At 33.4% G+C, this 26,126-nt stretch overlaps 1 protein-coding gene across 11 annotated transcripts in view; it reads left to right on the plus strand.

Annotated features, from left to right (window-relative positions):
• TMEM161B (transmembrane protein 161B) overlaps window positions 1-25,756 on the plus strand; it is a 64,972-nt gene extending 39,216 nt beyond the window's left edge. For 8 of the 11 annotated variants that reach the window (XM_025992929.2, XM_072736857.1, XM_072736851.1 and 5 more), the window contains 7 exons: window positions 15,513-15,664; window positions 16,163-16,223; window positions 16,726-16,866; window positions 19,518-19,631; window positions 21,776-21,950; window positions 23,205-23,301; window positions 24,490-25,160. In XM_025992929.2, the coding sequence (XP_025848714.1) occupies window positions 15,513-15,664; window positions 16,163-16,223; window positions 16,726-16,866; window positions 19,518-19,631; window positions 21,776-21,950; window positions 23,205-23,301; window positions 24,490-24,767 (1,018 nt within the window). In that variant the 3' untranslated portion in view covers window positions 24,768-25,160. Of the gene's footprint in view, window positions 1-15,512; window positions 15,665-16,162; window positions 16,224-16,725; window positions 16,867-19,517; window positions 19,632-21,775; window positions 21,951-23,204; window positions 23,302-24,489 lie in introns of all 11 variants that reach the window. The other 3 variants (XM_025992928.2, XM_072736856.1, XM_025992930.2) reach the window with 2 other exon arrangements.
• Window positions 25,757-26,126: the final 370 nt, after the last annotated feature.

Consider the following 26,126-nt stretch of genomic DNA (forward strand, 5'->3'; position numbering starts at 1 on the left):
TATTTCTCCCTTTTTCCATTTATCTTACTGTGTTTTCTTGATTTTTCTCTTAATTTACTCTCTTAACCCTTCTGTTGAATTTTTTATATCAATTAAAAAAATTTTTTAAGACTTTTGGATGTTCTATTTTCCCAGCATTCTTGTGTCATGGATGTCTAATATCGTTTTAGTTCAAGTATATTAGTATCTTTTAATTTGTACCTTGTGTTATTTTCTGAGTATCCCCCTCCATTTTTTACTTGAATCGTTGTCCTGTTAGAGATTGTTCTTAAATGTCTCATGACCTTTGATTATCTGTTTATTATATTCAAGGAAGAGGCATTTAAAAAATAGAAGTTTTGTGCAAGTAGCTGGAACTTGTTGATTGGTGGCCTTTTTTGTAGGTGACTGAGTAGGGACCTTGCATTTTCCTTGAGGGGACTTTTGGATATCAGTGTGTGCAGGTTTTTAGGTCTATCATTTTCTCCAACAAGAATTGTCCATTTTTTCATTTTTGGGGTATAAGTCTGACAGCCTGTGTTACGGATACTGATTGGAGAAGGTTCAGAGACTTAGCATTTCATGTACAGGCATTAATTAAATGCATGTCTGTGGTCCCTCTCTGCCCCTTGTTTTCAGGTCTTTGTCACCCTGGGGTTTGCATGGTGCTCCCCAAGCCCAATCTTTTCTGATATAACATCTTTAGATAGTATTTCTTCTAGGTTCTGCCAGAGTTGGGGAAAGGCCCTGACCTAATCTGTATGATTAGGCGAGACAAGATCTGCCAAGTCTGATTACTGCTATTATAGACGTTCAATCTGTCATCCGATTTTCATTTGTTCTGCAACCTTTCCTTCAAAGGTCCCCTCTATCTCTCATTTCCTTACTTTTCCAGATCTGATGAATGAGTTGGCTTTCTTTTTACTGGGTTTCTCCCTTGTACACCCAGCAGAGCAGAGTAAACAGAAGCTTAAATCAGTTAGTGGTTGTCCATCTATTCAGACTGTTTTCCAAATTTTTGTTGACATTGCTTTTCTAGAAACTGTCATCTTTTCCTATTCTTTGTTTTTGATGGCCTTTCGTTTCTTTGCTATATGGTTTAGTCAGATTTAGGGATTAAGCAGAATAAATGTATATCCTGTATCTTTTATATTTAACTATAGACTACTGAACTTTTAAAACTACAAGTGGATACTATTTTAAATATGATATGATTTGACATTCAACACCAGTGTGCTCCTTATTGATGCTTTTGGATTGATTGAGGTATAATGTAGATCAGAAGAGCCAGAACAAAGTCTTTAAGAGTTGACATCTTCACCAAGTATATGTATTCTGCTGGATAGAAATACTGATCATATGCGTCAATTGAGGAACATCCCTGGGTATCTCATGCTATACTGATTTTAAGAGGAGATTTAGTTGAAGCTGTTAGAATATTACTTTTTAATTCTATAGTATTAAATATGTAAAAATACTGTGCAATCAGAATAAAGACCCAACCATAGATGTCAACATACTAAAAATATCTTAACTTGATAATTAGACTAGCTGACTACATGCCTTGTTGTTTATTTCATGCTTTGAATTCTCATGTTTTCTGAAATATTGCTTATTTTGGAATGTTCCTGTCTTAATTTTCATCATGGTTGATGGTCTGATATTGAAATGGTGTTTGTGGTATTTATGTAGAAATGCATATTTGATATCCAATTTTATTTAATGTTATATAATTCTTAATTCCTATTTACCAGAGAAATTAGAAAAATGTACCTCTTCCCAGCTACTCAGATTATTGTTTATATGTGAATAAATTTCATCTTTCATTTCACTCAGTAATGCCTAATAATGTGAGAGCAAAGGTCCCACACAGTCTTCAGTACTGAACTGCCTCTCCTTAGTTTTAAGTAGTGCACTCGTGAAATGCACCAAACAATAGCATCTCTGCGGGAATCTGGTAGCTGGCTGTCTCGCCATCCTAGAGAAGACAGAAAGTGCTGAAGGGCTTTAGAATCAAAGCTATTTTCTACCAACTTTAACCCTCCACAAAGGGGATAGAGAAGAAGAAGGAGAGTAGAATTGTGTGTATGTTTAGGTACGTGATTCCCCTTCAAACTTGTGGCATGTGAGAAAATGACCTACTGCCTTCTGTGGTATGCAGGAAACCAGAATTCAATGCCAGCTATCCAGATTTAACACCAGGGAGGAGTCTGTTTATAGCCTTTTATCTTAGTTATAACATATCTGGTTTGCTTTTCACGCCATATGAACAGTGTATAACTGCAATGACCTCTGCCTGGCTTCTCTTTATTTTCTTATTGTATGTGCCTACTTATTAGTCAAACACATGTCTCCATTGATTACATAGGACAATAGCTCCACTTAATTCCAGAGTCACACATACATCAGTTGATTCAGAAATTCTCTGCAGTTGTTACTGATAAATTGTCCTTTGTTAAAATGGTCCCAAATTTAGGCATGTATAAACTTAAATAATTGGTTCACTTAAAAGTAAGGAGGAAAACTGTTTTATTTCATGGTCATTTTTTTTTCCTCCCCATCTGTTTTATTTGACATACTTACATAGAACCACAGTTATAACTTCTACAGAATCTTGAAAGTTCTAAAAAGCACAGGAATGAGTTTTTTCTTTCTTTTTTTTTATGTGTGACACTGAAATCTTCAACTCTTATATGTAAAACTGGCCTGCCTCTTGTCATAGCTGTGTATTGTTTCAACAAAGTTGTACATGCATCTCAGCTATAATACCTTCTGGTCTCACTCCTAAACCCTAAGTAATTCTCAGCTTTACTCCCTTGCCCATTTATAATTCTAACCACCTTATTTGACCAAGTGTGTGTGTTCCAGGTCCATTTATGCCAAATTACATGGTATGGGGAAGATAAAGGGTAAAGAAAGCCTTAAAGTGAGGATAGAACAGTTGTAAATTGTCTCTCCTGCATGATGGCCTATGAAGTCTTAGAGTCAGTGGAGAAATGTTTACTGATTTTATAATGTAAAATGTATCATTTTCATTTATGAATAAAGGAAAAGCAAAAGGTAAAAATGATGCTTACAAAAAATTCAGTAATCCTTTATATTTTAATTTTTAAAAGTTTTACTTCTACCAATCTATGGATTTTTTTTTTTCAAAGAACCTTTTCTTACAAATAAGCTGTATCACAGAGTAATATTGAGTCAATTACGTGAATTTGAGTGAGAAGAAAGCTATTCTACAAAGAATGATAAAGCTTCTCAGTAGTCCTATTATATTTGGTTAAAGGACTGGATCATTAGTCACATTTCCACACTGCTTGTATTTTACAATGTGGATAGTTTAAGGTACAAAACCCTATTATGTATGTTTTTAAGGCTATGTTTTAAATTTTTAATTTGCCTTGGTTGCCAGACATGCAAATTTCATACAATGTGAAAAGTTGGGAATGGTTTAAATGGAAATAAATTATAAGGTTTTCTGTATTAAATATTCAGTTCTATATGTAGATTTGTAAATTAAAGTGTGCACCTTAAATGCTGCATTTGTTTGCTGTAGGAAATAGACAACTATAGCAAACTTAGCACAACATGGTCACCTTTTCTGTACCTTAAAGGATTCTAAATGACTGTATTCTTACTTTACAAAATGTTCTGCTTCATATCAATAAGAAAAATGAAACACTAAAACCCTGAGGTGAACTGCGTAAGCTATCAAGTCTCCTGGTGAGAAAGGAACAGAGTAAAAGCTATTGAATCTAAGCCAAAGTACTCAGTTAAAAATTTGTACATAGCATGATGTTTCAAAAATTATTTCTTTTGGAGATCTTCTGTGATACCAATATTGCCAAATTTTTTGCCTTTCAGATCAGAAACCTAGAGTTATGAAGAGAATTTACTTTGGGAGATAAAACCAGTATTTCTGGCTCATTAATTTATAATTAAGACTTTTTTTCCCTTTTAGCTAGGATTTTCTTCCTACATCTAAAAATTTAAGGATAATCTTCATTGTTTTGCTTTATTTTAATCCAGAAGATTAGTTAATAGTTTTTTGTTTGCTTGCTTTTATTTTTAAATAAAACCTATGTTTTGTGCTTTTAAAAAATCTATGACTGTTGTTCCCTTCCACCATCTGGTTAGGTTGATGGTGGCTGTAAGCTTTTGTGGGACAAATTTTAAACATACATAATAGTTTTTGCTTAAATCTGAGAGAAAAAAAAAAAGAAAAAAATCTAAGAGAAATTTAAGTTCAGTTTCTTTTCTCTTTAAAGTAATTGAACCTTCTCTAAAAAATTAAAAAATAATTAAGTTGTCCAAGTTAATTGTATTTTTTAAGTTGGAAGACAGGATCAATTCTTTTTAGAAAGATTTTACTTGAGAGGTCATAAGGATTAATGTACTTTTCATTATAGTATATGTACTGTAGCAGATTCTTGGTATAGTTTATAGGTTTCTTTGCAGTGAGAATGCAAAGTACAGTGTGTTTTGAGTATTTTGGTTGCTTTTTATATAAAAATAGATGTAGGAGGGTTAGCTATTTGAATAGGAAAAAATGTTTTATTGTTAGTGGTCACGAAAACAAGACTATAATCTTTCACAGAGTAGAAAACTTTGAGTTTACATGAAAATAACTTAGTTGAGTGGAAACACAATCTACTTTAAAAAGGATAATCAGGGGCGCCCAGGTGGCTCAGTTGGTTAAGCATCTCCTTTGGCTCAGATCATGATTCCGGGGTCCTGGGATTGAGCCCCACATTGGGCTTCATGCTCTGTGGGAAGCCTGCTTTTCCCTCTTCCTCTGCCTGCAGCTCCCGCTGCTTGTGGTTTCTCTCTCTCTCTCTCTCAAATAAATAAATAAACAAACAAATAAATAAATCTTTTTTTAAGGTAATCGTGAATTTTATGAAAAAGTTTTGAGAAATCTGTGTTTATTCTTAGGTTAGTATCCATTAGATTTGTGTATTGTGAACAAAATACTTATAATGTGATCTCTATTTTCCTTCTCAAAAAAAGCATTATAGATATCTTCAGGTAATTTCAAGATGTTAGGGTATAGAAAACCTTTTCTTAATATGGGAATTGAGTCTTTAAAACAATATAAGTACAAACTAAATTGAAATACTGTCTTGGTAAGTAGATATTCTTTAAGTTGTTATCCTAGATGTGAGAGAAATTTGCCATTTTAGATCTAAAAATTAAGCCTATTCATCATTTAAAAGCTCTTTTCGCCAGCTCAAAAATAAATATATTTAAAATTTCCTACTTGTTAAATCTTACCACTTGTCTTTGACTTTTCTTACCTGTTGAAGTTTTGGTTGAAATTTTGGTATTTGCATGTTACAGTTGTCTAATTCTAGTTGTAAAATATGTTGATATTAAATTAGAACTTTAAAAATGTCAGCCATGTGGCAGAAAAAAATTTATTCCATCCCTAATGTTCTTTTCATTTCAGGGGTTAAGATTTTGTAATCTAAAGTAAAATAAGCCCTTAAAGTATGTGGCTCATTCATCTGGGACTGAGGAATTATAAAAAGGAAAAGAAAAAAAAAAAGACTACTTGCATTGGTAGTTTTGCATATGCAGTTTAGAATATTTACTAATACAATAATCTTTATGAAAGCCTAACTTATAGAATGATCTGTGAAAATAATAGCGAGATAAAGGTAACAGAAGAGTTTACTCATAAAGTACTTGACTATTATTTCCATTAAATCCTAAATCAGGAAATGCTGTGTCTTTATCTAGTGTTTTTTGCTATACTTGTCAGTAAATAGAAGCCTAATTTTTTTGGTATACGTTATCAGGTTATATTTATTTATGAAAGGACAAAAGTAAGTATATCTTACTTGTAAATTGTGGACAATTTATGAAGCAAGAACAGATTTAAAGAAACTAAAAGAAATTGCATTTTGAAAGCCATTCCTGTAGTATTTCAGTTATAGTCTATTATTTTTCTATATAAATGACTTATGGTTAATAAGCATATTCATGGGATTAGAGCATAAAAGGATTTTTCTTATTTCAAAATAATTTATGTAGGTATTAGAGAAATTTGATAAGTAGCTCAACAAAAAAACTTTGTTACTATGTTAGCTAGTATAGACAGTCTCTGTAAATGATCTCAAAATAAAGTTACCACATTTGTCAGTGAGGAACTCTAAATGGGTTATCACAATGTAGGTTTCTCCTGTCTTAAAAAAATAAGCTGGTTTTATATTCTGTTATGTCAAATGCTAACAAAAGTCTTTGTCTTCATAGGAAGTTTTTCTTTAGTCTACTACTATACACTACTTAATAAGTTTGGACTCATTATATATTTGTTGAATAAAATGCACATTGCTCTAAAAGTTTGGTAAAACAAGCAGTTGAGTTTTGAGTTGAAACATGAAGATTTGGGCAGCCCCGGTGGCTTAGCGGTTTAGCACCGCCTTCAGCCAGGAGCGTGATCCTGGAGACCTGGCATCGAGTCCCGCATCGGGCTCCCTGCATGGAGCCTGCTTCTCCCTCTGCCTGTGTCTCTGTCTCTCTCCTTTTGTATCTCTCATGAATAAATAAATGAAGTCTTTATATAAAAAAAAAGAAAGAAAGAAACATGAAGATTCTACAAAATGAAACCCCAGGTTAGACTTGAGTTGGTTCAGCAAATCTTTACAAAATTCTTCTGGCCAGGAACAAACTTTTAGGTCCTGGTATTGCTGGAAAATACTCAGGTCTTTTTCTTTTGGAGGGAGAGTAGAACTCTTGGAAAAGCTGCCTGTTTACTTCTTATAAAATAGGTTAAATATTTGTTAAATATTTGTTCTGTTCTCTTCTGGGTTGTGTATACAGCAGGTCTCTGCCAGTGGATGATTAGAGTGTATCGAAATCATACAGTTTTATGATGCTGGTGTTTCATAGCATCGAAACATTTCTACCAGTTGATTAATATTAATTACTGTTAACATTTCACTATATTTTAATAGGATATGGAAATAATTTCAGTGCATGAGATTGAAAAGGTAGTAAAATATACATATGTGCTTTAGGCTGTGGGTTCATAGTTGATTAGGTTCTGTTAAACTCCAGGACGTAATGTACTTTTTTCTGGAGTTGAGGGTATGTAGTAGATCAAGACTTTATTAAAACCTAGATTGAATTTCTTAAAATGTTAACTTCTGTCAAATAATATATACACATAGGTTATATAGACAAAAGTACTTAATGTATTAAAAACGGAGTCTGCTTCCTGAACCTCCTTGCCACTTCTCCCGTTTTAGCTGGTTATTTTGGCTTTAAAAAATTTTTGTATTTCTGGGGCAGCCCGGGTGGCTCAGTGGTTTAGCGCCGCCTTCGGCCCAAGGCCTGATCCTGGAGACCCGGGATCAAGTCCCACGTTGGGCTCCCTGCGTGGAGCCTGCTTCTCTGCCTGTGTCTCTGCTTGCCCCTCTCTCTGTCTCTCTCTCTCTCTCTCATGAATAAATAAATAAAATCTTAAAAAAAATCTTCCTTTAAAAATATTTTTTGTATTTCTGAATAATAATACTTATACTACTGTTACTTTGACAATTCTGATAGGTGAGGATTTTTCCGTTCTTAAATTATGGCATCCTCTGTGCTTCCTCTCCTTTATGTTCTTAATTTAATTACTTTACAGTTTTACTGAAAAGTGTCAATATTCAGTGATTATTATACCTATGTAAATATTATTCATATGTGTACATTATAAGGTGCTATAGCTTCCTTTGTCATTTTTTCATTAATTTTTAAAAATTCTTTGCATTTATTTTTACTATTTTTGTATTAATTCCACTTGCTTTTCCATATTGTTTTCCACAAGGTTGCTTATAACTTGTATACGTTCTCCCGCCTTCTTCCTTCCGTGTGAGGATATCCTTCCCGGAAACCTCCATTCTCTAGCTTTTACCTGGAGGGATTGCCCTCAGGCCTACAAGATACCCATCATCCTGGGACTTATTTTTGTTATCATCTTGGAATTCTCTTTGCCTTTCTCCCAAGTTTAATCTCCCATTTCCAGAACTCAGTATTTTTCACTTTCTTGGTTTGCTCAGATATTTTGGTGGAGCTTTCTGCCAAAGTGAGCATGCACGGTAACTAGTTTTAGACTGCAGTCTTGAAAGTGTCTTAATTCTGTACTCATTAACCTGAATATAGAATTCCAGGTCGTCGATATTTTTCTTCATAATTCTGAAGACAGTACTTCATTGTTCTCAACCTCAAACTTGACTTTTCAGAAGTACAGTGTCATGGAATCTTTTGCATATGATTTTATTTTTCTTAGGAAGTTTTTACAATCTTTGGTTCTGAAGATTCATGGTCACAGACTCTGTTGGAAATCTTTTTTTCATTCTTTTGTGCTGGGCTTTTGGTAGGCTATTTTAATTTGGAAACTTTGCGTTTGGAAATATCTTTTATGATGTCTTTGATAACTTATTCTCTTTTGTAATATCTCCACCACCTGTTCTCTTTCTGTCTTCTACTTTTGTTAGTCAGATACTGTACCTCTTAGATTGGTCTCTCTTTTTGTCACGCTTTCAGCTTGATAGAACTTTCCTCAACTTTATCTTTCAAATCTTTTAAAATTTGTTTTGTGTGTTCTATTGGTTTTTGGTTAGCCTTATGAAATACAGATATATCTTATATGTAGATATCTGTGTATAAAAACCTACATGTAAAAATTTTTTTATTCTGCTGCTTGTATCATCTTTCTTTCTTCCAAGTTACTTTTTCTCCAATGCTTTTTTTTTCTCTTTTGCATAAGATGCTACACTCTAATACAGGGATTGACAAACTGGCCTGGTGCATCAGAGTTGAATCCTGTCTTAGCTCTTGAGCTGAGAATGGTTTTTAATGTTTTAAAGGGTTATTTAAAGAAATTAAAAAGACAGAAGAATATGCTACAGAGACGTTGATGGTCCACAAAGCCTAGAATATTTACTATCTGCTAACAAAGTTTTCTGATCTTTGCTTTAATGTCTGTGGATTCCAGGCTTTTCTTCCATGTTTAAGAGTCAGAGACACTACAAGTGAATTGGAAACTGTATGTAAGTAGGGCTTGCTTAGCTCTCCTGGAAATTAAAACTTGGTAATGTTGAAGCTAGTTTTGTTACGGGTAGACCATAATGTTGTTATTTATTGGTTTTTTATTTGGGGCTTTTTGGTTTCTCTAGAAGAGAATCTAATCTCCTTGCCTGAGTGTGTGAATCTGCTGCACATGTTTGGAAGGCGAGAACACTTCTGATTATCCAGGCTTTCATTTATTCTGATTTCAATACAGTTACCTTCATCTAAATTCTCTACTTCACATTCAGTTCCTTCAGAGGCCAAATCTTCATCTTCTGCTGGAGTCACAGTGAAGTTTGTTACCTGGCTGCACAGGGAGTGGAGAGTTGGGCATCCAATTTCTATTTAAGTAGAAGTCAACTCATGCCTGTTTCCAGCCTGACCTAACACTGCTGTGTTTTATAGATTACTGTACCTCCTAACTTAGATTTTCATGGAAAAAGATTTAAAAAGTTTAAACATAACTGGGAATTGTATATGAAGTAAAATTAGTTCTTTTATCATTATATAATCTGTTTGACCTTATATACATTCCCATACTATTTTTTTGGTATTGGAAGTTCAGGATTTTATTCCGTTACATAGAAAACATGGTTTTTGCTAAAAATTACAAAGAAATCTTTAATATTCAAAAGAGCCCTCTGAGGTTGTAGATGTATTAATTGCATTTTACAACTGAAGAAATTGGAGACACAGAGAGGTTAATTATGTAGAGGATCACATTGTAAGAGTAGAACCAAGATTCAGGCAGGCAGCCTAGATCTAGAGAATACTTTCTTCCCATCTATGTTACACTATAGTTCACGATAGCATATGATAGAGGGGGGAGCCTGGCTGACTCAGTCATGTTAGCATCCAATTCCTGATCTCAGCTCAGGTCTTGATCCTGAGGACTGTGAGTTCAAGCCCTGCGTTGGGCTCCACGCTGGATGTGGAGCCTACTTTTTAAAAAAAAAGAAAAAAGCATATGACATACATAGCAGGTGAATTATAGTTGTGATTGTTAGGAGTTCAGAAGACAGGATGTCCGAGCTGGAGAGTTAGTGGTAAGCTTCATAAAGGATGTGGAGCTTGAGTCCTTGAGTAGGTAGGAGGAAGGGAATAAGGTAGTTCAGGTAATAGGTTGTGATCTAAGACACTATAGCTGTTACATTTAGGAGGTGGTAAATATACCATTCTGATTTAAGTGGAGGCTTGGGGATTGTTGAATGAAAACTTGACCATAATGTTTGTCTAGTCAGATCGTAATATTACATTTCAGAATAACGTATGTGTTTTTTGCACTGTGGGTTATGGAAAGGTTTTATTCTAATATGGGACTGAATAGTAAGAATCATCTGGTATTCAATATGAATTGTAGATGCAGAGATATAACACTTCAGGTGGTTTGTGGTTAATATATTAAAGTAGTAGTGATATAAGGAATATTAGGCTTCCTGCCTGGATTAGATTGCATCTAATTTTGTTTTTGTTTTTTTTTTCCATTGAGGGTTGACATATTTTGCAATTATTTTGTGGTAACAAAGTATTGCAGTGGGTGTAATATTTGAGAAATTTCATTTTGGTCATTTGATACCACTTTTGGCTAAGATGTTGTTTTGCTTTTTATTGTAAGTGAAGGAGTTGGAAATTGTCTCTAGTTTCTTGTATCCATTTTTAGTAAAAATGAAGCCATGTTTTTCCAGCCTGGGCTTAGGGCCCTTAGGCAATGAGAGAGATCATAGCTAGATCTCAAAAGCAGTTCAATTGTGATTTGGTGGTGAGGGAGGTGGGTTGTATTTTGGTTTTTAATCTTACTCAGGTTTTCCTTATTCTTTCCCAGTGTGTAAGCTCTTCGTTATAATGTCAAGAGATAGACCTATAGTGTTTGATACTCATAAAATGAGTCACCAGCGTCGTTTCTTTCTTTCTTTTTTTTCTTTTTTAAGTTTTGGAGAAGAGTTCAATGAACAGGAATCAGAATATCCTAGACTAGAGAAAAATTGGAGCATCTGTATTCTAGAATTTCATCATCAGTCTTAAACGGTGTTTTGTGTTTCATTCCTTGAATGCTAAAAGTTAGGATGAAGTTTAAAAGACTTGTAAAATTGTTCCTAATTTGCTTTCTTAGAATATGTGCTCAGAGATAGATTCTCTACTACATTATAAGAAAAACAATGATTTGCATGGTGAAAAGCTTCAGTAGTCCTATTTATTGAAAAAGTCTTTTTTTTTTATTATTTGCTTTCATAATGCTTACACTTAACCTGGTTTCAGCTCTTAGTAAAGTGATTATTGTCACTTAATCATAGATATAATGAGGTTATGCTTTTATAACTGCACTATTTAAAAAATTGTGTAGTAGCTTACATGTGTAATGTAAGTTAAGTAAGAAATCTTTGTTTTTTTCTCTGAAGGATGTTTTAAGCAGAGAAGTCTGTGGTATTTAGTAATTTGAACTACCAAATACTACTAAAAACTAATTTATAATGTAAATTTAAACCACAATGTGTTCGTTACTTTTGTTAATTAGCAAACTGTCCCACAAGCTTAGATTATGCAAAGTAGTTTAGGTTAATGCTTTGTAATGCTTTTTTCCTGCATGCACACACAGGTGTGCTTCCTCTCAGAAGCATCTTTCATTACAAACAATATATATTTCACCCAAGTTAATGGAATAGGTTTGCACTGATGACGGGGCAGTTCCTGCCTTTATTTCCCCTCACTGGAGACTTTTGATTACTGTCAGGGCCCTATCTTGGGTATATAGTGGTCCCCCCCCCCCCCCCCCCGCGAAAGTCTCTATACTTTAAGCAACTATAGGTTACCAGTGTTTGTCTTTGATACTAGTATAAATGCAAAAACTCTGAAATGAATATATTATTACAGAAGTGAAGAAAAAAGTAGTGGTAAGATATATGTAATGATTTAGTTGTAGAAAAGTTAAAAACAATTCATATTACATTTTAAAATGATGTGGAACCTAACTGTGCTTTGTTAAACCCTCATTAGTCATTTTAATTGAAATTGACATCCTATCAATTTGACAGTCCTCCTTAAGCTGAATATTACAAAATCATGCCAACTTCTGCAATGAAGTGATCTACTCCTACTGCATGTAAATAAGTTAGTAGCCATTAGCCAAAGTAGGAAAAAGATTGACAAATATGTTTAGGGAAAACTTGTACAATAATGTTAGCTGATTTTAGGGAGAATTGTGAATGAGTAACAGATGGAATATCACAAAATATTACATTGGAAAGTAACTGCAATGTAAGTATCACTCCTGGAATTCTTACTGTAAATTGCAGAGGTTGTTGGTTTTACAGATTTATAAGACGTGAAGATTTAGAAAAATAATTTAGTTACCCCTCACCCCTTAGTGCTCAATATCATGGAAACTGACATCTATTATTGTGTAGGTTGTTTTTTACTTGAGTAGAGTTTCAGATTTCTTGTTCTGTAACCAGAGTACTGCAGAGATAGATTGAGCAAGGTAACTTTGTGATAGGGTGCTGAATATTTGCTGGAGGTTCATAATTGTAAACTAATGGCATATGCTTATGAGTTTGTTTTTTTTTTAACATTAAAGAAGTAATTTGGTCAGGGGCACCAGAGTACCTCCGTTGGTTAAGTGTCTGCCTTTGGCTCAGGTCATGATCTCAGGGTCCTGGGATTGAGCCCTAAGTGAAGGCTTCCTGCTGAGCAGGGAGCCTGCTTCTCCCTCTCCTTCTGTCTGCAGCTCCTCCTGTTTGTGCTCTCTCACTTTCTCTCAAATAAATACATAAAATCTGTATTAAAAAAATAATTTATTCAAATACTTAACCAACATATATTTAACCTGAGTTATGGAGGATATAAAGAAGACGCTTAGACTACCTCGCAAATGGCTTCAGAAGGTGTTTGCTGAAGTTCTGTATGTGTATTCTGGTTATATATATATATATCCTAAAGTAGGTATTCACTATAGTAAATATGAAAACATGCAGAAGTCTTTTTAATAAAAAAGTTCAGGGGTTATTATCTGGTTTTTCATTATCCGGATGTAGCTTTGAAGCAAATCAGGTGTTTTATTTATAGAATGTAGCATAAATATTATAACCTATGAAGAAGTATATTAAAAAGTTGAAATCAGTTTCTAGTATAGCGATTTGTAGGTAGTATCTCCACAAACTAACGTGTAGATTGTATTCTAATATGCTTAGAAATATTTTTTTAGAGAAGTAATGCTATAAATGGCCTCTTCCCTGGCAATATTAGCCCAGGAGAGTTCATTTTGTCTACAATTTGGCTTACAGGACCATGGTTTTCAAAAGAAAATAGCACCATTACTAATAATTAGGGAAACAAAAAGTATTTATCTTGCATTATGGTATTTAAGATAAAGAAGAGAGATTTATGTGAAAAGAGAATAGCTGGAGTGGAAATAACAGATGAGAACAGTAAATGGCAGGAAAAGGATGATACTGAAAAATGAGCTGAATATAGTATAGGGTGTTAATAAAATACTTTCCATCACACATTGTTCTGGGGGCCTGGTTACTCTAGAATAGGTGGGTAAAATGAGCTATTCCTATACTTCCTTCCTTCATTTATTTATTTACATTTTAAAGGGGGGAACTATCCACCACAAAGGCCTTAAGAAAAGGAAGCCACTGCCTTTATAAAACCCAGGCAGTCCAAATTTATGACCATGGGTGGTAAATAATTTATATTTTTGTTATTACCAATAATAAAACCAGATCTTTAGACTAAAACATTTTCTACATTGAGTGTTTTTTTTTCTTTGAGTATATTATCCCCGAGGAATAGTGTCGAATTTGATACCATTCTTCAAAAGATTGATTTACCCTTAAAGCATAGAAATTAATACTATTTTAGCTTACCTAAATTGCCATAAAAACATTATTTCTATGGCAAAATTCCTTCATTGATTATCTCCTGTGTGCCGGGCATTTTTCTTGGCACTCCAGCTACAGCATTGAACAAGAGACAATCTTTGTTTTAATGGACTTCACATTCTAGGAGAGATTTATTTCAAGTTTCGCTTGAAAAATGCCAAAAAGTCATCTATCCTTATTACCTTTAAGTTGGCTTACTTTAGGATATTCAGTATCCTAGATAGTATCCGGAAAAAAAAAAAAAAAAGTAGAGAAGGGGTAGTAAGTTTATTAACCATTTTTAAATAGGGCAAAAAAAGACAGCTTCTTTTTAAGAAGTAAGGATGAGAGTTCGTATCCTTTCCCAGCTTTCCGTGAAGAAGGATTCTTCTGATCATGAGAGTGTTTGAACTATTCACTCTGTCATGGCAGCTCTATTTTTTAGAAGGTTTCATGTGTTACTGCTGAACTACCACACAACTTAGGTACTGTATACAGTAGCAGAGGCAGTATAATAAGTTGTTAAGTGAACACTCTAGATCCAGACCACCTAGATTTAAACCCTACTTCCTCTAATTTAACTGTGTGATCTTGGGCAAGTTACTTGAATTTTCTGTGCCACAGTTTTAAAATCTGTGAAGTAATGATAATAGTTGGCTGTGTGAGTATGAAATTGGTTAATTGGTAATGCTTGGCACTTGCAAGTACTAAGTGACACCTGTTACTATTTTCCATGCTTGACATACAGTTGATAAAGAAGTTAACTTTTCTAGATTTTCGCTTGTTTGTTTTTGGCCAAGCACCTTATTATTTTGTTTGGCAGGTTTATGCTTTCAAGAACAATTTCATATAATGGAAATCTGGGTTCTAGCCTTGCATCATCCACAGGTTTGATCTTGATTTGATCACTTAGTTGGAGGAGTGGAGGATTTCAGATAAAATAATCTAAAATTTTTATGTAAGATAAAAGCATTTTAATTTTTTTAGTAGGTGAGCATGTTGAACCTTTGGCTGTTTTGAGTACTCAACTAGAACTTATTTTTGTAGTTTTTTGTTTAATGGTGATCCGTGAAATGATGATACCAGGTACCACAGCTTGCCAGTGGCTATAAGTAATTCTCAAATTTTGAATTATTGGATGATGTATAGATGATTTCTGTTATGTGTGTGGGTGTGTTTAATTCTAAATATAAGTCACTTGAAAAACATGCCCAAGGAAAGGTAGTTCCCTAAAATAACTCTACCTTGGTTTTTCATGTCACTGAGAATCTATTTCATAAAATTACTAAAATAACCTCCTAGTATAATTGGAGTCCTATAAAACAAATACGTTCTTTTCCTAGTTACAGTTTCACGTGTATATGTGCACTTTGCAATAATTTAAAAATGTTATAAACTTCGCTAAAATTTGCTTTGTTTTTATGTCTTATTTCCTGGAAGACTAATCAGATTTTCAGTAGTTTTTCACTTCTATCCAAAGGGTACCATGTAGATAAGCATGCTGTAGAATCAAAATAAATGTGGCAGTCAGATTTTATTGAAGTTCAAATCCCGTAAAGATGGTTGTATTTAACTCTCATGAAGTTACGTGTGGTTTTTCCTGAACTTTTTCTTCTGCAGCAAAGTTCTATTTTCATTAACTACACACTATTTTAAAGTAGAAGATGGTGGTGAAAGATCAGTCTGTGTTACCTTTGGATTTTTTTTCTTTGTGAAAGCAATGGCAGTCTTGATTGTGACAGAAAACTATCTGGAATTTGGACTTGAAACAGGTAATCATTTCATAGAAGTTTAAAAATCAGTTTTGCTTTATCAAGTGTTAATATTTTTTACTTCATTAAGTTTTATATCTGATATGTTTTTAAAATTAGGTTTGAGATGTATATTCTGTAATGTAAATAATGAGCTTTTATTATTCTTAAGATCTTCCCTTTTTTGTTTCAGCTAAATTTTGTTACTTTTTTCCAAAAATGCTGCCCCCTCATTTTTTCCTTACAGTTAAATAAGTTTCTGCAATGCTGAAGTTTACTCACCATAGATAAAGATGCAAATTTTGATGCAAATTTTATGCACACTTATGGAATGTACAAATATCAAAGGGATGTTTTCAAAGACTGTTCCTGCTAATAACCAAATTTTATTGCATTATGGCATACTAATTAGCACATGAAAGAGCTAAGCTAGTCACTTCAAGATTTAAGATGTTCTGTTTCCTAACATTTTATTTCCAAAGAAAGATTCTGTATTAAGAATTTTTTTTTTCCCTGCAGGTTTTACAAATTTTTCAGATAGTGCGATGCAGTTTCTTGAAAAGCAAGGTTTAGAATCTCAGTAAGTTTTTAAAAATATTATCACTTAAGTTTAAATTTTTTCGTTTATCGTAAAACAGCATTTATTATTAGTGGCTTTGTGTTTTTAATCCTTGAAAAGAATTCCTTTTTAAAGTAGGACTTTTAGAAGTATCCTCACTTGTAATTTTTACATACGTATAAAGACAGTATGTTTCATAGAATTCCTATTTGGATTTGCTTTTATTTGATTTAATTCCAGAGATTAAATAAATTTATACCTGAATCATATATCAAATTCTGTGTTGAATATGCAGGTTGGGTTGTTACCCATTTGGCTAGAGATGCCTGATTTAGTTTACACTTCACCAATATCCATTATCAGTAATTGAGTAAAAGCAGTCTTTTTGTAAAAGTTCACTTAGTTTTTGTTATTGTTATTATTGTGGTTTATAAAGTAATTGATTAGAGGAAAGGAAATTCCCAGAAAGTTGACTTAACAGAACTTACTGTCTTTTTTTTTTTTTTTTAATTTTTATTTATAGGGGTCCTGTTTCAAAACTTACTTTCAAATTTTTCCTGGCTATTTTCTGTTCACTCATTGGGGCTTTTTTGACATTTCCTGGATTACGACTGGCTCAAATGCATCTGGATGCCCTGAATTTGGCAACAGAAAAAATTACACAGTAAGCGGAAAATGTACATAAGCACATGCAGATAAATATATGTTTTCCATCTTAATGAAGGTATATTATTGTAATGAAATAATAAATTATTGTATTGAAAATTAATAACCATTTGATGTCACACTACTTCCTCTTCTATAAGCAGGTGTCTTTTATTCACTTCTAAATTTTAAGTCCTGTGATTAAAAACATACATCAATTACTAAATTTCTTTTTTTACTTGTTAAGAAATGGAAATACCAGTATTTATGTTCTCTTTAACTCAGAAGTCAGGGTTTATAATACTGTAATCTCTACAACTGAACAAAGGATCTATGGAAATTCTCTTAAATCAAGTTTTTTAAAAAATGTTTAAATTGTATGTAAATCTTATTTTGTATTTAAAAATGGTTTGAAAGTTCACTCTATGCATAAGAAATGTATGTTTTTCTAAATTGATCTGTTTATGAGATTTTGTTAAATTCATACATTATTTGGGAATTGCTGCTACTGTACAGTATTGAATATCATAGATTACTTTCAACTGCCAAATTCTATTTTAATTATCAAATGGAGAACTCCTATTTGAATCCCTGCATATAGTTCAAAGCTCATTTACTACATTCTCTGTGGTTGCTATAGATATTTTTTGTTGATGTTAGACACCTTAGCAGAACGACAGGTTTATATCTTTCAATTCATATCCAGACCCAAGTTTCCATCTTGTCTTTATGTTTTGCAGTAGAAGCTCAAGTTGAGAATATTCCATTTTGATTTATGTATATATTATCTTCGAGTTTCTCTGAGTGATCATTTTTAACATTTCTGCCCTTAAAGCCCTGTATTTAATGATGCTGATTCTATGGTCTTTATATTCTTTACCTCTTACCTATGTCATTTTCCTTTAATTTTGAATCTTTTTTGTTTTTCCTTCCCTCCATTTTTCTACATGTTGTGTTTGTGTGTGCATGCACACGTGTTTGCATGTGTGCCTACTTATTCTCACCTCCCAGTACCCACTTCTTCATCCCTCTTTTTTTTCCCCTCCTTTTACTCAGCATGCTCTTGGCTGCATCCTGTCTTTCTCCCAACATCCATCCATCTCTCTAATGGCTTCTTTTAAAACAAAACCTGTTTCTCCCCCTCCTCTCTACACACACACTTCAGTCCACTAACCCCAGTGTTAGGATTTAAATAAGCTGAAAGGGTGGGTGGAGGGGAGCCCTTCACCAGCTACTGAAACCGCTGTGGGCTGCTCCTTGATACTAGAGTGTTCCCTAGCAACACTGCATACCTAATACTGCTGCTTTCTTCCCCCGCACCGGTGGTTTACCCAGGCTGGGGGATGAAAGAATCACTTTATAAAAACATTTAAAGCATTTAGTAGTGGTTTGGGATTGGGAGAGGGCACATCTTAGTTTTCTTTTCAGTAAAACATAGCTTCTTTTTAAGATTTTTTCCTTTTGGGGTTTGGAGCTTTATTTTCAGTTTGTTGCAACTCCTGACTGTATTGTAGCACTCTGCTGTGATACAGGAGTGTGGGCAAGCTTGTTCTGTTGTGAGACTAGCATGATTGGCACAAAGAACAATGTTTCCCTCAGCCCCGTGCCCAGGCATTAGTCCTGTTTAATGCCAGAGCTTAGAACCAAAGTTCCACCGATCCCTGTCAGGTGTTCATGGTTTTCTGACGCAGCCCTGTTTGCCTCACATGGATCACAGTCATTTGCACTGTAGTGAAGATTTTGAAATGTGTGCACGCGCGTGTATGGGTGTGTATTTAAAATCCTCCAGTTTAGCCCTTCACTGTGATTGATCATGAAAACAGAACATGGTAAAATAGAAGGATTGTTTTTTCTAAAATAAGAACAGTCTTTACCAGTTATCTATCTTTGTAGGGTACAAACTTGGGACAATAACTAACAGTGAAATTATAAATCAAACCTAAAACCTTTTGGTGTATTCAGTATATTGCCTTTCTGGAGTATGTACATTTTCTTGGTATGTATAGGATAGGGAAATGAACTTCATAATACTTCATGAAGAAACAAAAATATATGAATCATTTATAATTTTAACAGTGTTATTAAAACAGTATACATGATCATTGCATATTGATAGTTTCCTTAGTTATAAGCTGTTGTAGTAGGTTCCATGTGCCATATGCCTTCTAGTGGACCTTGCTAATAATCACTGACTCTTAACTTATATTTAATGAGGAGGCACTTTCTTTTAGCTTGCACTGAAAAAGTGTCAAAAGATGATGCCTGTGTACTGACAGTCAATTGGATTCATTGACTGTGTTAAGTTAGTCATGTAGGTATCTGTGTTATCAAATCAGGGATGTAGTAGGGGATTGTTAACACTAGAATAGAACTGAACACTGTTAGATTTTAGTGCTATATCTGCCTTTAACCTGTAATATTGCCATGAGCAAGTCATTTAATTTTCCTGAATCTAAATGTTCTCATTTGAAAAATTCAGATAATGAGGTAGTTTTGCAGGGGCTCAAATCAGTGTTGAGTAATAATGATAAATAGAAAATAATGATGACAGTAGTAACTTAATACAGAATACTGAAAATAAGTTTCTGTCTTCATTTTGTAAATTCCAAGTTTAATGTATTAATGTATTTTGTTCCTTGGTTTTTATATTTATTTCTTACATACTTTCAGAACATTACTTCATATCAACTTCTTGGCTCCTTTATTTATGGTTCTGCTGTGGGTAAAACCAATCACCAAAGACTACATTATGAACCCACCATTGGGTAAAGAAAGTGTACCTTTGTAAGTATGGGTATTTGAGGGCTAATTGTTGTTTCCTTAGAGAGTCAAAACTGCTTTCCAAAATGGTATATACTATATTTAAGTTTTTTAACGATAATATTAGGATACTGGTTTTTTTTTTTTGATACTGTGTTTTTAAGCATTAATAGAAATGCTAAAAGATGTGTTCTAAAACTGAAGCTACAAATCATCATTTGACGTTTTATGATCTTCCTTAATAAATGTGAATGATCATTAATCCACACTGATGTTATCTTGCACACTTGTAAGATTTTCTGTCTTCTCTCTTAATGTCCAGTTGCTATCTGACATTATTGTATTTGGGGACCTATTTTTTTTTGGGGGGGGGACCTATTTTTAATTACTTTTTGCCGTCCTTTTTTTTTTTTTTTTCCTTAATTGTGAAAATTACGGAAGATAAAATGAGTAGTATCAATGGATACTCATATTCAGTCCTTATAAGAGTTGCTAGTATTTTCCATATTTACTTCACTTTTGTTTTGTTTTGTTTGATGTAGTAGTTTTTCAAGTGAATTAGGGATATAACATATTCACCCCTAAGTACATGAGTATTCACCTCTAAGAAATAAGGACATTTTCTGGCATAGTATTATCATCATCCCTATCAAATTAAAAATAATGCCTTACCATTATTATCTAATATTAGGTCATATTTTCCTTTTTAACAGAAGAAGATAGTAAGGAAACACAGAAACAATTTATTAAAAGGTGCTAATAACTATACTTGATATATTAACTCATTAGCCTTATGAAACTATGTTCCATAAGTAATAGAAAGTAATAGAAAGATTCAGACAAAGCTGGTTCAAACCCTAGTTCTGATCTCACTGAAACGGTCACATGAGGGAGATGATTTAACTTCACTGAGTCTCTGTTTCCCCATCTGGAAAATGAAGATAATAGTATCTACCTCACAAAGTTATCATTGGAATTAAATGAAAGAATGCATGTAATGCAACCAGCTGGAAGTAATTGCTTAATCAATGTTTCTTTCACTGCTTTGCCTCTTCAAAATTAAAGTAGAAAACCTTGACTAGTCATTGACTCCACAGTATACATTTTATATTATGTATTTCTCCTAGATCCTGGTACAGATTTGTCTTGGAGTATATAATCAGTGATGACCATGACTTTTTTTTTTTTTTTTTAAGTTAATCTTATTGAACTAGGGAAGTATTCATTGAAGCTGTAATGTTTTTCCCCCACACAAGTAAGTCTTAGTGATAATTTTAACTTGAAAGATTCCCAGTGTTTTTAAAAGTAATTTCACACATTTCAACCGTCATATTAAGCGCCTGATGTATGCTAGAGATTAGAATAGGTACGGAGCATGGTCTAACTGTTGCTTTCAAATTACTCGTGGTGTTAGCTTTTATCAAAGGAGAAACCATGGTCTTTTAAAAACATTAAGCCACAAAAGGACATCAGAAATTACCTCTGCTTTCTAAATTCCTTTAAGGATCCCTCTCCAGTCAACTGGGAAAAAAGTCATAAGGGTACAACTTCTACCTGGAATCCTCATTTTAGTCTTGAGGAATTGCTCATAACTGAGGCAGCTTGAGCTCATAGGTTAAGTGACTCGTTGGAGAGAAATCTGAGACCAATTTCTTCATTAATATATCAGAATTACTGGTTTTCCTAGGATCCCAGTCAGGAACTCAGCAGAGTGAGAGATTTATTCAAATATCTTTGTAATCAAACAAAACTCTAGGCATGCGTTGTTCACTTGATAGTTCCAAAGACAGTCTCCTATAGTTTCCTTCTTTCTCCTGCTCTCCAGTGTAAGAGCTCTCAGCTTCTCTTCATTTTACAACCAGTTTTTTTTTTTTTTCGTGAAGGAGGGTAGATAGAGAAAAGGACCCCATATATCTTCTACATGTTTCTTCTAGATATCTGTTACTAGTATTCTTTCGTGGTAGGTACATTTATCTTTCTAGTTCTATTATACAAGTCAAAAGTATTGTATAGAAAGTGTAGTATAGTGTGGGATACTTTTGTTTTATATCTCCAGCTGTAACTAAATATAGGTATCCTATATTTTATATGGTGAACACTGACACATATAACTAGATGTTAATGTATTTTGGTCTTTGAGAGCACCATATCAACTTTTTGATCTGTAGAATGACAGAAGCGACATTCGATACTCTGCGTCTCTGGTTAATAATCCTGCTGTGTGCTTTGCGGTTGGCCATGATGCGCAGTCACCTACAAGCTTACTTAAACTTAGCCCAGAAATGTGTGGATCAAATGAAGAAAGAAGCAGGGCGAATAAGTACAGTTGAGCTACAGAAAATGGTAAGTTTCATACTGTAGTCACTGAAAAATAGCAAACACTGTATTGTAAGAAAACAAAGCATTTAACTTCCCTTACTGTTTTTTTAAAAGAATTTATTTATTTATTCATGAGAGACACAGAGAGAGAAGCAGAGACACAAGCAGAGGGAGAAGCAGGCTCCTCACAGGGAGCCGGATGTGGGACTCAATCCCACGATGCTGGGATCACACCCTGAGCCGAAGGCAGACTCTCAACCACTGAGTCACCCGGGCATTCCTTAACTTCCCTTAATAGTAATTTTATCCCATAGTACTCTTGATGTTAAATAAATGGCATAATCCTAAATTGAAAGATACTGAAGAGATCTTGATCTGATTTTGGTGCTAAGTGAACAAACAGTCTCAGGTCCTCTTCCTGCCTTAGTACTTAAAGTATCAAATCGTTTGGGTTGCAGTGCTGTGGTATATCTACTGTTGCTAAATGAGACACCACCCCCCTCCCCCACATTGATTTGGAAGACATTACAATATATTGTCTAGCCTTTAAGACTTACGAGGTAGGAAATATTAGTTTTAGTGACGAAGTTGATTCCATGTGACATTATTCGAAGTATTTGAACATAAAATGTAAATATTTAACAATGGGAATTTCAGAGAAGGAAAGGGCTAGGAATCCATCCACCATTATAGTTAACTGGATCTGTATAATCTGATCATGTCTTTTTTCGAAATTTGGTTTTGGGTACTTTGTTCTTCACTGTCTTTCATAGTCAGGGGTGTTCATTAAGATTCAGACACTTTTTGTTTTATCTTACGTATTTTCATTCTGTATAATTTTACCTCAGATTTTAGTTGAATGTGTTCATATAGAATAGAGATTTAATGTTTTTATTTACTAGGGGTTTATGACTCAACCTGTCATTTTTATTTAGTTTGATGTTTGTGGTGTCTGTCTAGAGATACAAGCATTTTGTTTTATATTTGAAATGTAAGTGAATATACTAATTGAATTTAAGTGGTTATTTTCTCCAATTTATCTTAACCACTTAACTATTTTCAAAGAATTTATTTTAATATTTTCGCATTTAAAAACTTGCCTTCAAACTAAGCCTTCCTGAAGTCAGTTTGGAGTCATTTATAATGAAGTGCAAACTTAATAGCATTTAGCTTCCTTCACATGATGGGATTACCTATCTCTTAAGCAATTCATTTTGACAATTATATGAAAGTTTAATTCACTCATAACATGTCACTTAAGAATGCTTTTGGTTGCAGGTGGCTCGAGTCTTTTATTACCTTTGTGTCATTGCCCTGCAGTATGTGGCACCTCTGGTAATGCTGCTTCACACAACTCTGCTTTTGAAAACTCTAGGTAGGCCTGCCCTGGTAACTGGGAAATACATTGTTTTACTTTCTACCTATAGTGAATAGTGCTTTTTGTTACCTACAAAGCAGTATGCTTCTTAAAATTGTTTTCTTTAAAAGTTTTAAGAAGAAATATGGCAAACTTTTAAAAGTTGATTCATAATATTGGTTTTGAAAACTCAGGTCCATATAGTTCTAATAATATTATGCTTTACATATAGGAGTTGTCTGCTAAAGATTAATCCCCAAATTTACTGAGTAACTTGAGTGAGCACTCTTAGTCTTATTTATTTTGTGTTGTAAAAAGGATTATAAAAGATTTTGCTAATGCCTAACATTTCAGTTATTATAAGGTAATTGTATACTTATATGAATTGCAGGGTCCTTTGCTGAGTTCTACTTTAGATATTGACAGGATAAAGATTTTTCAGCAGAAGAACAAAGTTCTCGTATAAATCTGTTCACTAAACTATCAAGTTCCTGTGTTGTGTTATTCGAGAACTATCTATTACTGTATTGATCATTTCCCTTTGCTGAGATCAGGCAGTCAGCCAGTGTGGGGGTTTAAGAAGCCCAAAGGAACTAAATGTATTATTTGGGTGGGCTTTGTAGATACCATAGAGATGATGATAGATGTAAATGGCCTTTAGGAATCTATGGAACATAAAGAGGTAGCTCAGTTATAAATTATGTGACTCATATCCTATCCAACATAGGAAAATATATGATGAAAAACTTTTGGAAGCTATTAATAGTCTCTCACATTGAAATCATAGATAGTTTCTGAGAAAGAAATTTATTCTGATATTCTAAAGGTAGAAAAGATTTCTAAGAAGTTACTGAGTCTTTCCCTGTCACTCCAGTAGAGGTAGTTGATTAATGTATTCTACAAGGGAGAAAATTGTTTTTATTATTTTACCAGGTTTTAGTGCAGCTAATTAAAAGTAAATTAGACTTTTATCTCTACTTTTACTGATATAAGACCAGCTTGTAGTCTAATCAAATTAAATGACTTTTTTTTTTTTAACCCGGTATGTAGAAACGCTATGTTACTTCATTTTCAATAGGAAATAGTTTGTTATGCCACTAAATTTCTTGTTTTTAATTTCAAGTATATGTTAAAGATTTTCTTGTTTCAATTAGAAGCCTTGGAATTGTTACTCTTCAAGTTTTACTTGTGTCTTGAATTTTCTAGGTAATCATTCCTGGGGGATTTATCCAGAATCTAGCTCTACCTTGCCAGTGGATAATACTCTACCTTCCAATTCTGTTTCCTCTGAATTACCATCTGCTGATGGGAAGATGAAGGTAACTGTTACACAAATAACAGTGGCACTGGGCAGCTTAAAAAATATTTTCACTCCTCTGCTTTTTCGAGGACTTCTGTCTTTTCTGACCTGGTGGATTGCTGCTTGTCTCTTTTCTACAAGCCTTTTTGGGCTTTTCTATCACCAGTATCTGACTGTGGCATGAATCTTAATTAACAAAAACGGATATCCAAGTCACACTCGAAATTGAAATATTTGTGCTGTCGGAAACCAGAAGAAAGCAAATACAAAGGAAAAAAAACATATCAGAATATTTTGTTTTAAATGCTTCCTCTGTATTCTCAGGGTGAATCAATGGTATAATATTTAAAATTACAGAGTAGATTATTAACTGCTATACTGTGGCATTGGAATTTTAACTCCTTGTATTAACTAATGTGAGAGGGCTATCTACAGGGGTAATACTTTTGATTACCTTGGTTTACAGAAACCTCCAGCAGTCTTTGAAACTTCTCATTTGACTCCACTTATTGATTGATTGCTCTTAATGGTATAAAGGTACTGTTAATATTCATATTGGCTGCCTATAGAACAATCTTCAAACTGAGCCATGCTTTGGGGGAGGGAAAGGAGCTAAAATCACTTCTGTTGGTAGTATGTTAGTCACTCTTCAAACAACAATAGCAAAATCCAACAGAAAGGACGAAATAGCTACTGTATATTACAGTAAAGAAAGCTGCATAGTAATTTTAAATTTTATGGAGATGTACATGCTTAATATCTACAAGTACTGCTGCTTGAGAGTAGCAAGAATATTGTTTTAAAATGTATTCTATCCAATTTGAGGGATCTTTTAATATGATTGGCTATATGAACATTTGCAATCTTGCTAATAGGCTTGGAACGCCCATATTTTATTCTGTGATCCTAAATATAGTTCTTTTATTAGTCTAAAGATATTTATCAACATTGATCAGACTTTTAAAAATTTACTTTAATCCTGCTGACTACCTGTATGTATTGTATATATTATATATTAAATATATAATATATTGATATTATAAAAGGAGAAAATATTGGATCCTTATATTTTAAGTTGCTGAATGTATATTAAATGTGGTTGAATGAGATGTGTTTGTATCTAGAAATTTTCTTTCTTTTTGGAATGAGATTAAAATATGTTTTGAAAGTTCATCAGATCAAGCAATTTATTTGTGTTACCGATGTGTGAGACTGCTTACAATTTTATAAGTACTTGGGATGATTTTTCCCAAATTAAAATTATTTTTCTGTCATTTTCCCGCTAACCAAATCTACAGGAATCATTTAAACCCATGGTAAATAGGAATTCGTTTAGGTTTATGGTGTTTAGAATAAGAAATGTTAATAATTTTTTTTACAGAATGAAATTGAAGTAACTTGAATGAAAAATTCATAGGAAGTGAAAAAAAGATCTAAAAATGTTTTTGATGCTTTATCTAAAACCCCAAATTAAGAGCTTCAGTTACAAAGGGAATGAATATAAGAGATAAATAAAGTCTGTTTCCTTTTTCAACAAATAGCA

The sequence above is a fragment of the Vulpes vulpes genome, chromosome 14 (genome assembly GCF_048418805.1).
Source record: "Vulpes vulpes isolate BD-2025 chromosome 14, VulVul3, whole genome shotgun sequence".
NCBI classification, from domain to species: domain Eukaryota; kingdom Metazoa; phylum Chordata; class Mammalia; order Carnivora; family Canidae; genus Vulpes; species Vulpes vulpes.